At 40.6% G+C, this 13,499-nt stretch overlaps 1 protein-coding gene across 4 annotated transcripts in view; it reads left to right on the top strand.

Moving 5' to 3' along the window:
• NCAPD3 (non-SMC condensin II complex subunit D3) overlaps positions 1-13,499 on the top strand; it is a 72,435-nt gene that overhangs the window by 9,888 nt on the left and 49,048 nt on the right. For 2 of the 4 annotated variants that reach the window (XR_016222116.1, XM_051834480.3), the window contains exons 4-13: positions 610-794; positions 1,372-1,539; positions 1,633-1,694; positions 1,861-1,945; positions 4,327-4,460; positions 6,605-6,677; positions 8,766-8,891; positions 9,026-9,278; positions 9,749-9,805; positions 10,173-10,262. Coding sequence is in view for 2 of the 4 variants with exons in the window: in XM_051834480.3 (XP_051690440.1) it covers positions 610-794; positions 1,372-1,539; positions 1,633-1,694; positions 1,861-1,945; positions 4,327-4,460; positions 6,605-6,677; positions 8,766-8,891; positions 9,026-9,278; positions 9,749-9,805; positions 10,173-10,262 (1,233 nt within the window). In the remaining 2 variants the exon portion in view is untranslated. Of the gene's footprint in view, positions 1-609; positions 795-1,371; positions 1,540-1,632; positions 1,695-1,860; positions 1,946-4,326; positions 4,461-6,604; positions 6,678-8,765; positions 8,892-9,025; positions 9,279-9,748; positions 9,806-10,172; positions 10,263-12,213; positions 12,301-13,499 lie in introns of those variants that run through there. The other 2 variants (XM_051834481.3, XM_089314714.1) reach the window with 2 other exon arrangements.

Raw genomic sequence — 13,499 nt, 5'->3', positions numbered from 1 at the left:
GGATCAGAAGTGGAGCAGCTGGGACTTGAACCGGCGCCCCTAGGCTGTGCCACACTGCTGGCCCCTACCCTCAACTTTTTTTGTTTTTTTTTTTATATGAATGTACTGTGAAATAATGCTAAAAAGTAAATACATGAACTATTAGCATAGACTTTTATCATCGTTATCAAGTGTTATGTATTATACATAATTGTGCTGTCTATGTGACTGGCATGACAGCATTGTTTACATCAGCATCACCACACCTGGAAGTCATGTGTTGTAGTCGGCTTTATCATGGCTATGATGTCACAAGTTGACTGTCACATCACTATGTGATAGGAATTTTTCAGCTCCATTGTAACCTCCTGGAACCTCCATTATGGGCCTGTTTCATTAACTGAAACATTGTTAATATAGTGCATAACTGTATTTATTTCTGATGAGGCACTGTTGCTCACCCCTAAGGCTGAAGTTGAAAATGATACTTTTTTACTAAAAGTTCACTGTTAGTCAGCCTTAGTGAAAAATATGTTTTCTTACTTTTTAACTTTTTTTAAAATCTGTTGTTACAGATATATTTCTAAATAATTAAAATTAATCTGTTTACTGTTTACTTTTTATGAATAGGCAGTATAGCCAATCAAGTTTTCCACCCAGTGATGTTTGACAAATGCATTCAGATCCTAAAGAAGAGCTGGCCCCAAGAATTTAACTTGAGTCGGAAAAGAAAGAAAGAGCAGCCTAAGAGCTCTCAGACTAATCCAAGGGGAAACAGAAAAAGAGGGAAACCACTCAGGAAAGAGGATATTGAGGTAAGAAGTAAGTGGAATAATCAAACATCTGTGCTAACACATGATTTTGATTTTTTTCAAGATTGTCTTTTTCTTAAATATAACTATGGTTTGGGGCATCATGATTATAACCAAAGAGCCTAAACTATCATTACCTGTCTAATCTAAGTTGCCTCTTGGGCATCCAGGTTCCGTTTTTCCAGTCTCCTTGCTCATCTCTCCCCAGTTTTGTTCTTTGGTGTGCTTGATATGTTTGCCACATTGTCTTATTGTCATTAGAGAGAATGGTTGAAGTGTCCTGAGTACTTATGACTGTAAGACCATAATAGAATTACGTTAATTCCAGATTCTTTTGTGACAAGGTGGGATGATAGAGGTTTGTTGACATCAAAACTTCTAAGAAGCAAAGGAATTCTTGGTGACCAAAAAGTGCAGTGGCAGATTGATTTACCGTTGTAGCCATGGAGACTTCCACCAGTCAGGGGGCTTAAAGTCAGGTCACTTCAGTGACTCAGCTCCTATCTGGAGTTTAACTGGACTGAAATCTTTGGCACAGGGTATTACTAAATAGTTGCCTCCACATTTGTTCATACTCTAGATGGATGAAACTATAGAAGAAGAAGATGAGGAGGAGAATATTTGTTTTTCTGCCCGGGACCTTTCACAAATTAGAAATGCCATCTTTCACCTTTTGAAGAATTTTTTGAGGCTTCTGCCCAAGTTTTCCCTGAAAGAAAAGCCACAGTGTATACAGAATTGTATAGAAGTAAGTGACAATTCCAGGAACTTTGGGCAGAGTTGATGGCTAATACTTACTGAGTAGGAAAAGTCAGACCTTTTCTTGGTATCTGTTTTACAGGTCTTTGTTGCATTAACTAATTTTGAGCCAGTTCCCCATGAATTTTGTGTTACCCAAACCAGGTAAGCCATTGCTACAATTTAAATATAATATAATAATTTTCCTCCAGAAGTATAAATGTTGTCTGATACTGATAGACACACTGTTAGAATTTATGCCTTTTAATATTGTTTGTAGAGTTAAGTATTATCCCAAAGGGAATCATATTCATCTTTTCTTTTTCTTTAGAAGCCTCCACCAAGTAAAATATATTCCAGAGCTGGCCTATCATGGATTGTATTTGCTGTGTTCCCCAATCCATGGAGGAGATAAGGTAAAAGAAATAGGTTCCAGTTTAGCTACTGCTTGGATTACAAGCAAATGCAGCATACAATGAGAAGGCATTAAAACATATGAAGTAGTGACTATTTAGTAGTACATTGTCATGACCTTGTACTATTTGTACAACAAATACCATCACAATTTCTGTTTGCTAGCTACTCTGTAATACCAAATTTATATCCAAATACTTGGGAGCCCTAGCAAATTATTTGTTAGGTTTCAAACAAAAAAATGTTTCCAATGTGAATTAAGAGCAGATAAGCTACAGAACAGTATTTTAAGAAATACTCACCACATCATTCTAAAGAGTAGAAGAGACAGAATTGTCAGGTTTCCCTGGGCAAGTCATGTGTGCTTCAGTGTCTCTATTAGTATTTGTATTACTTAAGTTGATATTCTAAAGAAATTGTACAGACTATCATTCCCAGTTAGCACTGATACCTGATTTTGTCCCTAAATTGCTTTTTAAAAAAATTTTTTTGTTGTTGTTTATTTGAAAGACGGACAATCACAGCAATTGCAGACTTTTGGGGAATAAACCAGCCAAATTGGAGCCCTTGTCTGTCTGTCTTCCTCCCCAAAAAATAAATAGTAAATAAATAATAGTTTTTAAATGACAATGATTTTGGGGTTTGCATATCTCTGTTCATGTTCTGGCTCCATCACTCATTAGCAGTGTATCCTTGTCTGAGTTACTCATTCTATGAAAGCCTCATATTTCATATCTGAACAAAAAGGATGAAGTCTAAGTCTGTCACAGTATTAAATGAAATTAGATGTGTCAAATGCTGACCAGAATGCATATTGTTTAGCAAGTGGTTGATATTTTATAGTTTATTATATCTGTCATTTCCATGTGTTTGAAATATGAATGTGATAGAATTCAGAATAGTGCCTGTAATTTCCAGGCCCTTTTTCCGGCCAGTTTTGTGGCACAGTGCATTAAGCTGCTGCCTACAACACCAGCATCCCATATGGGTTCCAGTTCACTTCCTGGCTGTTCCACTTCCAATCCAGCTCCCTGCTAATGTGCCTGGGAAAATAGTGGAAGATGACCCAAGTACTTGGGCCCCTGCCACCTGTGTGGGACACTCAGATGAAGCACCTAGCTTCAGCCTGGCTAAGCCCCAGCCATTGTGGCTGTTTGGGCAGTGAATCAGTGGATGGAAGATTTCTCTAGCTCTTTTCCCTCTCTCTCTCTGTAACTCTGCCTTTCAAATAAGTAAATAAATCTTTAATTAATAAATAATTTTGAGACCCTTTTTAAAATCTGAAAAGATAAAATGGATGGTAAAATGCATCCTTTTACATTCACTGTCACTCTAAAAATGTCGTATTTTTTAAGTTGGGAAAGTATTGATTTGACGTTGTCCAGTCTCAGTTTTAGCCAGATCTTTAATTATTATGGACAGCCTAATTTTGGAGTTTATTTTTATAAAATGTGAATTAGTCACATCCTACTTATATCATATAGTTCTGTGACTGAAATATAGTAAAATCTCGTGTGTGTGTATATATTATATATATATGGAAATATTTAATGTAAAAGCTACCAAATACTTGTGTTTTTTTTTAATTTCCTTTTTTTTTTTTTTTAATTTTTTTGACAGGCAGCGTGGACAGTGAGAGAGAGAGACAGAGAGAAAGGTCTTCCTTTGCCGTTGGTTCACCCTCCAATGGCCGCCGCGGCTGGCGCACCGCGCTGATCCGAAGCCAGGAGCCAAGTGCTTATCCTGGTCTCCCATGGGGTGCAGGGCCCAAGCACTTGGACCATCCTCCACTGCACTCCCTGGCTACAGCAGAGAGCTGGCCTGGAAGAGGGGCAACCAGGACAGAATCCGGGGCCCCGACCGGGACTAGAACCCGGTGTGCCGGTGCCGCAAGGCAGAGGATTAGCCTATTAAGCCGCGGCGCCGGCCTAATACTTGGTTTTCAGTAGAAGTTTGTTTTACTGAGTGAACAAACTAATCAGCTGAATTACTTGAGATAATATATCAGAAGGGGCTTTTTAAACTTTAGGTAAAACACAATTGTATGATAATGGTCTAACTCCTTTTTAAATAAGGGAATGGTAGTAGCATTTGTTGCCATTTGTAAGTGACAGTTCCCCATTTGCCCACAATTTGGGGTTATACCATGCAGGGGTGGGGCGAGAAAGAAGACAGTGTTCTCACTATTGTTTATAAGCAGTTCTTTTACATTGTGTATTGATTGAATAGCTGAAATTGTCCAGGAAGCACGTCCCTAGTATTCAGCCAGAAATTTTGTTAACCTGGCTTCCTTCAGAGGGCTTGAACTAGTTTAGTCTTCATAGCTGTCTTTGAAGGCCTTGGATTCTCTTTTTGTTAAATTGAATTTTCTTTCCTTTTCTAGGTTATCAGTTGTATCTTCCATCAACTGCTAAATGTCATATTAATGTTAGAAGAAGGTGAAGGATCTCATCGTGCCCCACTTGCCGTTACTTCACAAGTCATCAGTCGAAGAAATCAAGCAGTCCAGTTTATCAGGTGAGGCACACAGATGCTGAATTTTTACTCTCTTACTCTCCCTCAGTCATCTGGGCTTTATGCTAACAAGATTTCTGATACCTTGGGAGTTGGAATATCTAGCCTGATGGTGATTTGTGGGAGTCAAAACAAACCCCTTTGTAGCTACTGTGGTTCATGTGGTCACTCCTGGTAGTGCTTGTGTCCAGGCACTGTTAGAGAGATAAAGGGCCTGCAAGTCTTGGGCCAGAGCCCGCCTCCAGGTCAAATCCATCCAGCCTGTGGGGCAGCTTCTCAGGACAGTCACCTTTCTTTCCCTTTTGTAGTGTTAACCACTCCAGCAAGTCTGCCTCTTGCTTTTCTTTGTCTCTACTTTGCAACTCTTTGCCACTCTTTCCTTGGTTTTCTCGCTTTTCTATTCCTGTCCCCTCACAGAAAATACTTACTGAAGGAGAGGATTAAGCTACTTTTTCCTTTCTTAACAATCACTGATAGACTGATTTTACCCTCTTAAATCTCTCAGCTTCACTTAAAAAAAACCTCTGTGCCTGGGAGCCGGTGTTTGGCTTATGTATTTGATTCCCAGCTGTGACTCCTGACTCCAGCTTCCTGCTAATGCAGATAGATCCTGAGAGGAGCAGTTACTTGATTACTCAAGTAATTGAGTTCTTGCTGCCCGTGTGGAAGATCTGGATTGTGTTCCCAGCCCAGTCCAGCCCTGGCCATTATGGACACTTAGGAGTGGGTTAGCAGACAAACATGTACATAAGTAAAACCCCAAGTCTTAGCTTTATTGGGAAGAACATAGTTGCTGTGACATTAGCTTTTCTCTCTCCTTTACTGATTACTGGTCATTCAGTGTGGGGGTAGTAGTAAGTAGGTGTATATGGTATCTCCATACCTGTAGGAATGTACAGTATATAGTGTGGTTGCAGATCTGAGGCAATGTCTCTCCCTAAGGATTTTTTCAAGCATTAAATAACTAAGATGATGTAAGTGGAAACACTGTAGCTTTGGTTTCCCATGAGAATTCATCATCGTGCCAGTTGCAACAATATTCACAAAATGGTACAAGTAAACTTAGTGTTAAAAATGAATCAAATTTGGGCCAGCGCCACGGCTCACTAGGCTAATCCTCCGCCTGCGGTGCTGGTACCCCAGGTTCTAGTCCTGGTTGGGGCGCCAGTTCTGTCCTGGTTGCTCCTCTTCCAGTCCAGCTCTCTGCTGTGGACCAGGAAGGCAGTGGAGGATGACCCAAGTGTTTGGACCCTGCACCCGCATGGGAGGCCAGGATAAGCACCTGGCTCCTGGCTTCAGATCGGCGCAGTGTGCCGTCCGTACCAGCCATTTTGGGGGTGAACCAATGGAAGGAAGACCTTTCTCTCTGTCTTTCTCTCTCACTGTCTAACTCTGCCTGTCCAAAAAAAAAAGAATCAAATTTGCTCATTCTAGTAAGTTCTTTATTTTTTATTATTTTTTTAACATGTTATTTGTTTATTTGAGAGACAGAGTTACAGACAGAGGGAGCTAATTCACTCCCCAAATGGCCGCTATGGCCAGAGCTGAGCCAGTCGGAAGTCAGGAGCCAGGAGCTTCTTCTGGGTCTCAGTGCAGGAGCCCAAGCACTTGGGCCATCTTCTTCTACTTTCCCAGGCAATTAGCAGGGAGCTGGAATGGAAGAGGAGCAGCCAGGACACAAACTGGCGCCCATAAATTGTTCTTGGGTTAAAGTTTGTAGAATACTGCAAATACATTAGAGTAGCAGCATTTCACAGAGCTACCACCAGGTGGTACTGTGCTTTGCTCTATTTTTATTTTTGTTTGTATCCCAAAAGGATATGTTTTCATCTTACTGTAAAAGTTAGTAAGTGCCTAATGAGCCTTAAGAAAATCACATTTGCTTTTTGTGGAAGACTTGACCACCCAGTGACAGCTATCTAAAATTGCGCATATGAGGAACCTTAACAGTTTTCTACTACGACACATTCTATCTTTACTCTTTATTTTGTTTAAACAATTCTTGTAATATGGATATAGATTGCTTTTAATGTTTAGAATTTCTATAATACAAGGGTGGTAGTTTTTGAGAACAGTCAAGGAGAATTATTGTTTTGTTTTAATAATAGTCATATTGTAAACAGTGCCTGTGCTTTTCTTTCAAATAGCTCACTTGTGGATGAACTGAAGGAAAGTGTATTCCCAGTTCTTCGTATCTTACTGCAACACATCTGTGCCAAGGTACCATTTGCCTTAGTAATAATAATAATATGTCAGCAAATAATATATGCAGAGAAATGTGTGTGTTTGTATATGTATTTGCTCTTGGAAGTGAGTCTGCATCATTACTAAAAGTGGTAAGAGATGTTCTCCTAGGTGAAGTATTCTATTAAAAAATAAGATGCCACGGCCGGCGCCGCGGCTCACTAGGCTAATCCTCCGCCTGTTGCACCGGCACTCGGGATTCTAGTCCCAGTCGGGGCGCTGGATTCTGTCCCGGTTGCTCCTCTTCCAGTCCAGCTCTCTGCTGTGGCCCGGGAAGGCAGTGGAGGATGGCCCAAGTGCTTGGGCCCTGCACCCGCATGGGAGCCAGGAAGAAGAAGCACCTGCCTCCTGGCTTCGGATCGGCGCAGCTGGCCGTAGTGGCCATTTGTGGTGGGGACCAACGGAAGGAAGACCTTTCTCTGTCTCTCTCTCACTGTCTAACTCTGCCTGTCAAAAAGATAAATAAATAAATAAGATGTCAAATTCGATGCAAACATGGAGTTCAAGGGAATGAACCACCACATACACCTCACCCACTTTGACAGTTTTGGATGATTTATTCCCCTTCCCTACCTCCACATACCTGCACACTGGATTTTTTTCTTTTTAAAGCAGATTCCATCCTGTCCTTTTAAGTATCGTATTTCAGTCTATATCTCTGAAGCATAAGAACTCTTTAAAAATGGCCTCAAAATAGTAACAGACCTAAAAAATACACATTAATTCCTTAGGCTTTCAGTGTTCAAATTTCCCTGGTTATCTCTTAAATTCTTGTTCTTCTTTCAAAGATTTTATTTATTTATTTGAAAGACATTGTATCATAGAGAGAGAGGAATCTTCCATGTGCTGGTTCCCTCCCCACATGGCTGCAACAGCCAAGGCTGGTTTAGGATAAAGCCAGGATCCTGGAGCTCCATCTGAGTCTCCCACATGGGTGGCAGGAGCCCAAGCATTTGGGCCATCTTTGCTTTCCCAGACACATTAGCAAGGAACTGAATCAGAAGCAGAAGAGCCAGGACTCAATCTGACCCTCCTATCTGGGATGCCACCATTATAGGCAGCTTCTTAACCCACTGTGCCACAGTGCCAGCCCCTCATAAATTTTAACGTTTCAACAAGTGATTCTTAATTTGAACTCTGTAGAGCCTAAGAATTCATAAACTCTGAAATTCTGTGCTAATTTATATATGCATTTTTCTGAGTTGAGGGTTTATAGATTTCTTTTTTTTTAAGATATATTTATTTATTTGAAAGTTATACAGGGGTCGGCACTGTGGTGCAGCGAGTTAAAGCCCTGGCCTGAAGTGCCAGCAATCCATATGGGCGCCAGTTCAAGACCTGGCTGTTTCACTTCCAATCCAGCTCTCTGCTATGACCTGGGAAAGCAGTAGAAGATGGCCCAAGTCCTTGGGTGCCTGTACTTGCATGAGAGACCTGGAAGAAGCTCTTGGCTCCTGGCTTCGGATCGGCGCAGCTCTGGCTGTTGCAGCCAGTTGGGGAGTGAACCATCGGATGGAAGACCTTTCTCTCTCTCTCTGCCTCTTCTTTCCCTGTATAACTCTGACTTTTAAATAAATAAATCTTTTTTTAAAAAAAAAGAAAGAGTTACACAGAGAGAGAGGTCTTCCATCCACTGATTCACTCCCCAATTGGCCGCAACCGCCAAAGCTGCTCAAATCCGAAGCCAGGAGCCAAGAGCTTCTTCCATGACTCCCACGCAGATGCAAGGGCCAAAGGATTTGGGTCATCTTCTGTTGCTTTCCCAGCCTATAACAGAGAGCTGGATTGGAAGTGGAGCAGCCGAGGACTCGAACTGGCGCCCATATGGGATGCCAGCCTGCAGGCGGCGGCTTTACCTGCTATGCCACAGCACTGGCCCTTATAGATTTCTTAGTAAGTTCATTTCTATGGCATCTGAATCCTAAAACTTGCAGTTATTTATATGACATTTAAAGGTCATAAAGGAGTACTAACTCACTGATTTTCAACCTGTATTATCACAAGCGTTTCTGTTGTCCTGTAGGTCGATACTGGCTGGATAGCTTCTCTTTTTTTCTCTTTCAGGTGATTGATAAATCTGAGTATAGGACTTCTGCCGCCCAGGCCCTAGTGCAGCTGCTCAGTAAACTCCCTTGTGGGGAGTATGCTGCATTTATCACCTGGCTTTACAAATACTCACGAAGCTCCAAGGTAGACCATCTGTCTGCATGATCTTGGGTCCTGGCTTTGGAATCTTTGGATGCCAGACACATCGGAATACAGGAGAAGGGTTCCTTCGGTTCTTATTCCTGTCTGACAGTGATTCTTATGATCTTGCTTTCCAGATCCCACACCGAGTTTTTACACTTGATGTTGTCTTAGCTCTGTTAGAACTGCCTGAAAGAGAGGCAGATAATACTGTCCCCTTGGAGCATCAGAAGTTCATCAAGCATAAGTTCTTGGTTCAGGAAATCATGTTTGACCGATGTTTAGACAAGGCACCTACTGTCCGCAGCAAGGCACTGTCCAGCTTTGCACATTGTCTGGAGCTGTCTGTGGCCAGTGCGTCAGAGAGTCTGCTGGAACTCCTTATTAACAGTAAGTGTAGTGGCTGTTGTGAAATGAAACTGGTGCTGTGCTTAACAAGAAAAGAACTGCAAGGAAATAATACTTTGTTATAATGAAAATTATATATATGATATGAACTAGTTCTACTTCAGAAGCCATTTTCCATATATTTGATTGTTGAATAACTTTTTAAATAGGCAAGCCTGATATATTTAAAAGGTCTTTTTAAAGTATTTCAAATATTTTTTAGAGGTTTTAGAGGTGCAGTTGTTGCTTTCACGATTAATTTGCTCTGTTGGGCATTACTTGTCTTGAGCCCAATATTCATTTCAAGAACATACCCAGTGCAGAAGAGATGATCAGTTATCAGCAAGGTAGAATCTGTCTGCCTTGTCTGAAAACATGGCTTATGGGTCTGGTTATCTCCATTTTGATTCTTCTGTGGATATTTACTTAGGGTTTATAACCCTGTGACTGTTTTCTCTCTTATCTATTTTTAGGTCCTCCAGTTCTAGGAATAGAGAGTCATCCTGGTACCTTAGCAAGAAATTCATCAGGTAACAAATCAATGCAATTTCAAATGTTCATTAATTGTCTTTTGAAACTTTGCTGTATATTTGAAATTTTTTTGTCCTCTATATGAGGAATCTTCAAAAACTTCATGGAAAATGCATATTATGAAAAAATAATGCATGGATTTCAAAATTTTTTGTACCCAAATAAACCTGTCTCTTAATTCCATTTTTCTACAGAATTTTTATAGAACTCATGTATTTATCTATATTAATGTTATACTTCTTCATCAAAAAATTTGAAGTTCACTTCAGTAATAAAGTAACTTAAATGAGTAACATGTCATACTAATATTATTAAAGGTATAAAATATATTTTTACCTTATTGATTGTGCCTTTTGTTTTTTTAAGCTTTTTCTTCTCAAAGGCAGACTCTTAACCCTTCTGTTCCGTCAGAGGAGACCAACATGGATGGCAGTGGTAAATCTGTTGGAGCCAGGGGTATGTCAGATTTTATCCCTAAGAGATGGATGATACCCTTGGATTTCAGATAGCCATAAACAGAGTCTAAAATGCTTGCTTGCTTGTTTGTTTTTCATGAATTCACCCTTAAAAATTGAAGTGTCTTTTTTCTTCTTATATTCAGAGTAACTTCTGTTATACCTTTAACATTTCATTTTAAGATAAAGAATAAGCTATATCCCAGATATCATATATTAAACTCCAGTGTACATGTTATACTGAAGAGAATATTAGTAAATATTTTTAGTTTCCTATTTAAGTTAAGTGTTGTGAACTATTGAGATTGCTGACAAACAAAAGAAATTGTTACAAGGAAGTCTGAAATAGAGATTAAATTTGTGTTGGAAAACTTATCACAAAAGAAGGAGAAAAGATAATAATCCCCCTGTTAATATGCCTTGGAAAGCAACAGATGATGGCCCACATACTTGGGTCCCTGTCACCCATGTGTGAGACATGGAAGGAATTCCAGGCTCCTGGCTTCAGCCTGGCCCAGCCCCAGCCATTGCTACCATTTGGGGACTGAAATAGCAGGTGGATGATCTCTCTTTCTTTCTGTCTTTCTCTCACTCTCTGAAAATAAATAAATCTGTAAAATCATCATCATCGTCATCATCACAGGATTGTGTAATCTAATTCCAGAACATTTTCAGCTGAAAAAGAAATCATATACATTAGCAATCACTTTTCATTCCCCAATCCTCCTGCCTCTGACACCCACTCACTCACTTTCTGTCCCTGTAGAATTGCCCATTCAGGACATTCCACATAAATAGAATTCTACAATATGTGGTTTTCTGTGTCTGATTGTCTGATTTCCTTCACCTAGCATGTTTTCAAGGTTCATCCATATTGTTATATATGTGTGTATATATATATATACACACACACATGTGTGTGTATATATATATATACACACATATATAACTTTGTTTCTTCATGGCTGAATAATATTACATTGTATGATATACCATATCTTATTTACCCATTTATCAGTTGGCACACATTTGGGTCATTTCCATTTTTTGGTTATTATAAGTAATAGTGCTATGAACATTCTTGTACATATTTTTGGGTGGGCATATGTTTTCACTCCTTTTGAATATATATGTAGGAATGGAGCTTCTGGGTCTTGTGGTGACTGTTTAACATATCAAGTGTCGCTCCCCCTCTTCATGGAGGAACGACACTAAACCCTGCCCAGGCTTCATATCCGAGTCACGGCACCATTATGTCGCTCCCCTTCTTCGTGGAGGAACGACACAGGACCCTGCGCTGTTCTTTCGTCTGCTCGGCCCTCCCCGGGTTTGCTGCTGGTTCTTCCCAGGTTGGCTACCGTCCCTTCCACCTCCGTGGAAGGGCGGTTCCCCCTGCCACTTTCCCCACTTGCGCAGGGGAGCGGCACACCGCCGGCCGGCTCTCTCGGGGGCTGCACAGGTGTTCCTTCAGATGTTCCCCTTAGATGTTCCTGGTGCATGTTGTCTCTCTCCTCCTTTATAGTCCTCTTCCACCAATCCCAACTCTGCTACCCACACGCCGAGTATGCTGCTCTCCTCCAATCAGGAGCAGGTCCTGCTGCTTATTGGTTGAACTGGAGGCAGCTGTGTAGAAGCTGTTTCCTCCTCTCCCAGCGCCATATTGTGGGAGAGCAGATGCATAGAATAAGTCTTAATTCGAGTAACTTAGTCTAGTCCGAGTTGCTCCCCACAATCAAGGATATGTTTACCAAAGTCGCTGCTCCATTTTACAATCCCACTAGCAATGTGTGACAATTTCTCTTCATCAGCACTTGTCATGTCTGTACTTTTATTTATTTGACAGCGAGAGAGAGAGATCTTTCTTCTGCTGACTTTCTCCCCAAATGCCCACAACAGCTGGGATGGGCTAGGCCAAAGCCAAAAGTCAAAAACTTTATCCAAGTCTCCCACATGTGTGGCAGGAACTCAAGTACTTGAGTCATCAACTGCTGTTTCCTAGGAGCATTAGAAGGGAGCTGGAGGGCCGGCACTGTGGCAAAGTAGGTAAAGCCACTGCCTGCAGTTCTGTAATTTTCCCCATTCTGTGGGTTATCGTTTCACTTTCTTGGTATTGTTCTTTGAAGCAGAAAACATTTTATTTTGATGAAGTCTAATTTATAGTTTTTTATTTGTGTTTTTGGTGTCATAGCTAAGACATCATTGCTTAACACAAGGTCACAAAGATTTACTGCTGTTTTTTTCTAAGAATTTTATAGTTTTAGCTCTCATAGTTAGGTCTTTGATTCATTTTGGGTAAACTTTTGCAAATAGTATGATGCAGGGATCTACCTTTACTCTTTGCTTGTAAATAACCCGTTGATATCACATCATTTATTTGAAAGACTATTCCTTCACTTTTAAATGGTCTTGGCCTCTTGCAGAAAATTGACTGCATATATACAAGCATATTTCTATACTCTGAATTTTATACCTCTGATCTACATGCCTATCTGTATGCTGGCACCACACTGTATTGACTACTGATACCTTATAGTATGGAAGAGGAAAATTAATTTTTTTCTCAATACTCATGAGTACTTTAAAAAAAAAAGATTTATTTTTATTTATTTGAAAGGCAGAGTTAAAGAGAGACAGAGATCTTCCATCTGCTCTTTCACTTCCCTAATGGCTTCAACAGTCTAGGGCTGGTCCAGGCCAAAGCCAGGAGCCTGGAGCTTCATCTGGATTTCCCATATGCATGGCAGGGGCCCAAGGACTTGGGCCATCATCCACTGGCTTCCCAAATGCATTAGCAGGGAACTGCATCAGAAGTGGAGCAGCCAGGACTCAAACCAGCGCCCATATGGGATCCCAGCATCACACATGTTGGCTTAACCTGCTGTACCACAATGCTGGCATCAACACTCATGAGTTTCGGATAGACCCCTATAACAAAAAATTAATGAGAAAACAAAAAAGACATTTTATGGTACATACGATGTTTAAAAATCTCAATGCCAAGTAAACTCAAGGCAGTGGCAATAGATCTCTACTGTGTAGCATCTTCAACAAAAAGCAATGAATTTATAGAGAAATGATAAAGCCATAGAAAATAATTTGGGACTTCCAAGGGTGGGAAACTATAGGAAAGTAAATACATGGGGAGAAACTAATGCATAAGGTTTGTGCATTCTTGTGCTGTCTCCGTGGTGGTAAGAACCTTTTGTCTCCGTGAAGAGGATTTATGTACTGCCTTCAG

This window comes from Oryctolagus cuniculus, chromosome 1 (assembly GCF_051225735.1).
Source record: "Oryctolagus cuniculus isolate XC-2025 breed Fujian yellow rabbit chromosome 1, ASM5122573v1, whole genome shotgun sequence".
Taxonomy (NCBI): domain Eukaryota; kingdom Metazoa; phylum Chordata; class Mammalia; order Lagomorpha; family Leporidae; genus Oryctolagus; species Oryctolagus cuniculus.
Note: the sequence above shows the minus strand (reverse complement) of the source record. Positions and strands in the feature narration are given on the sequence as shown.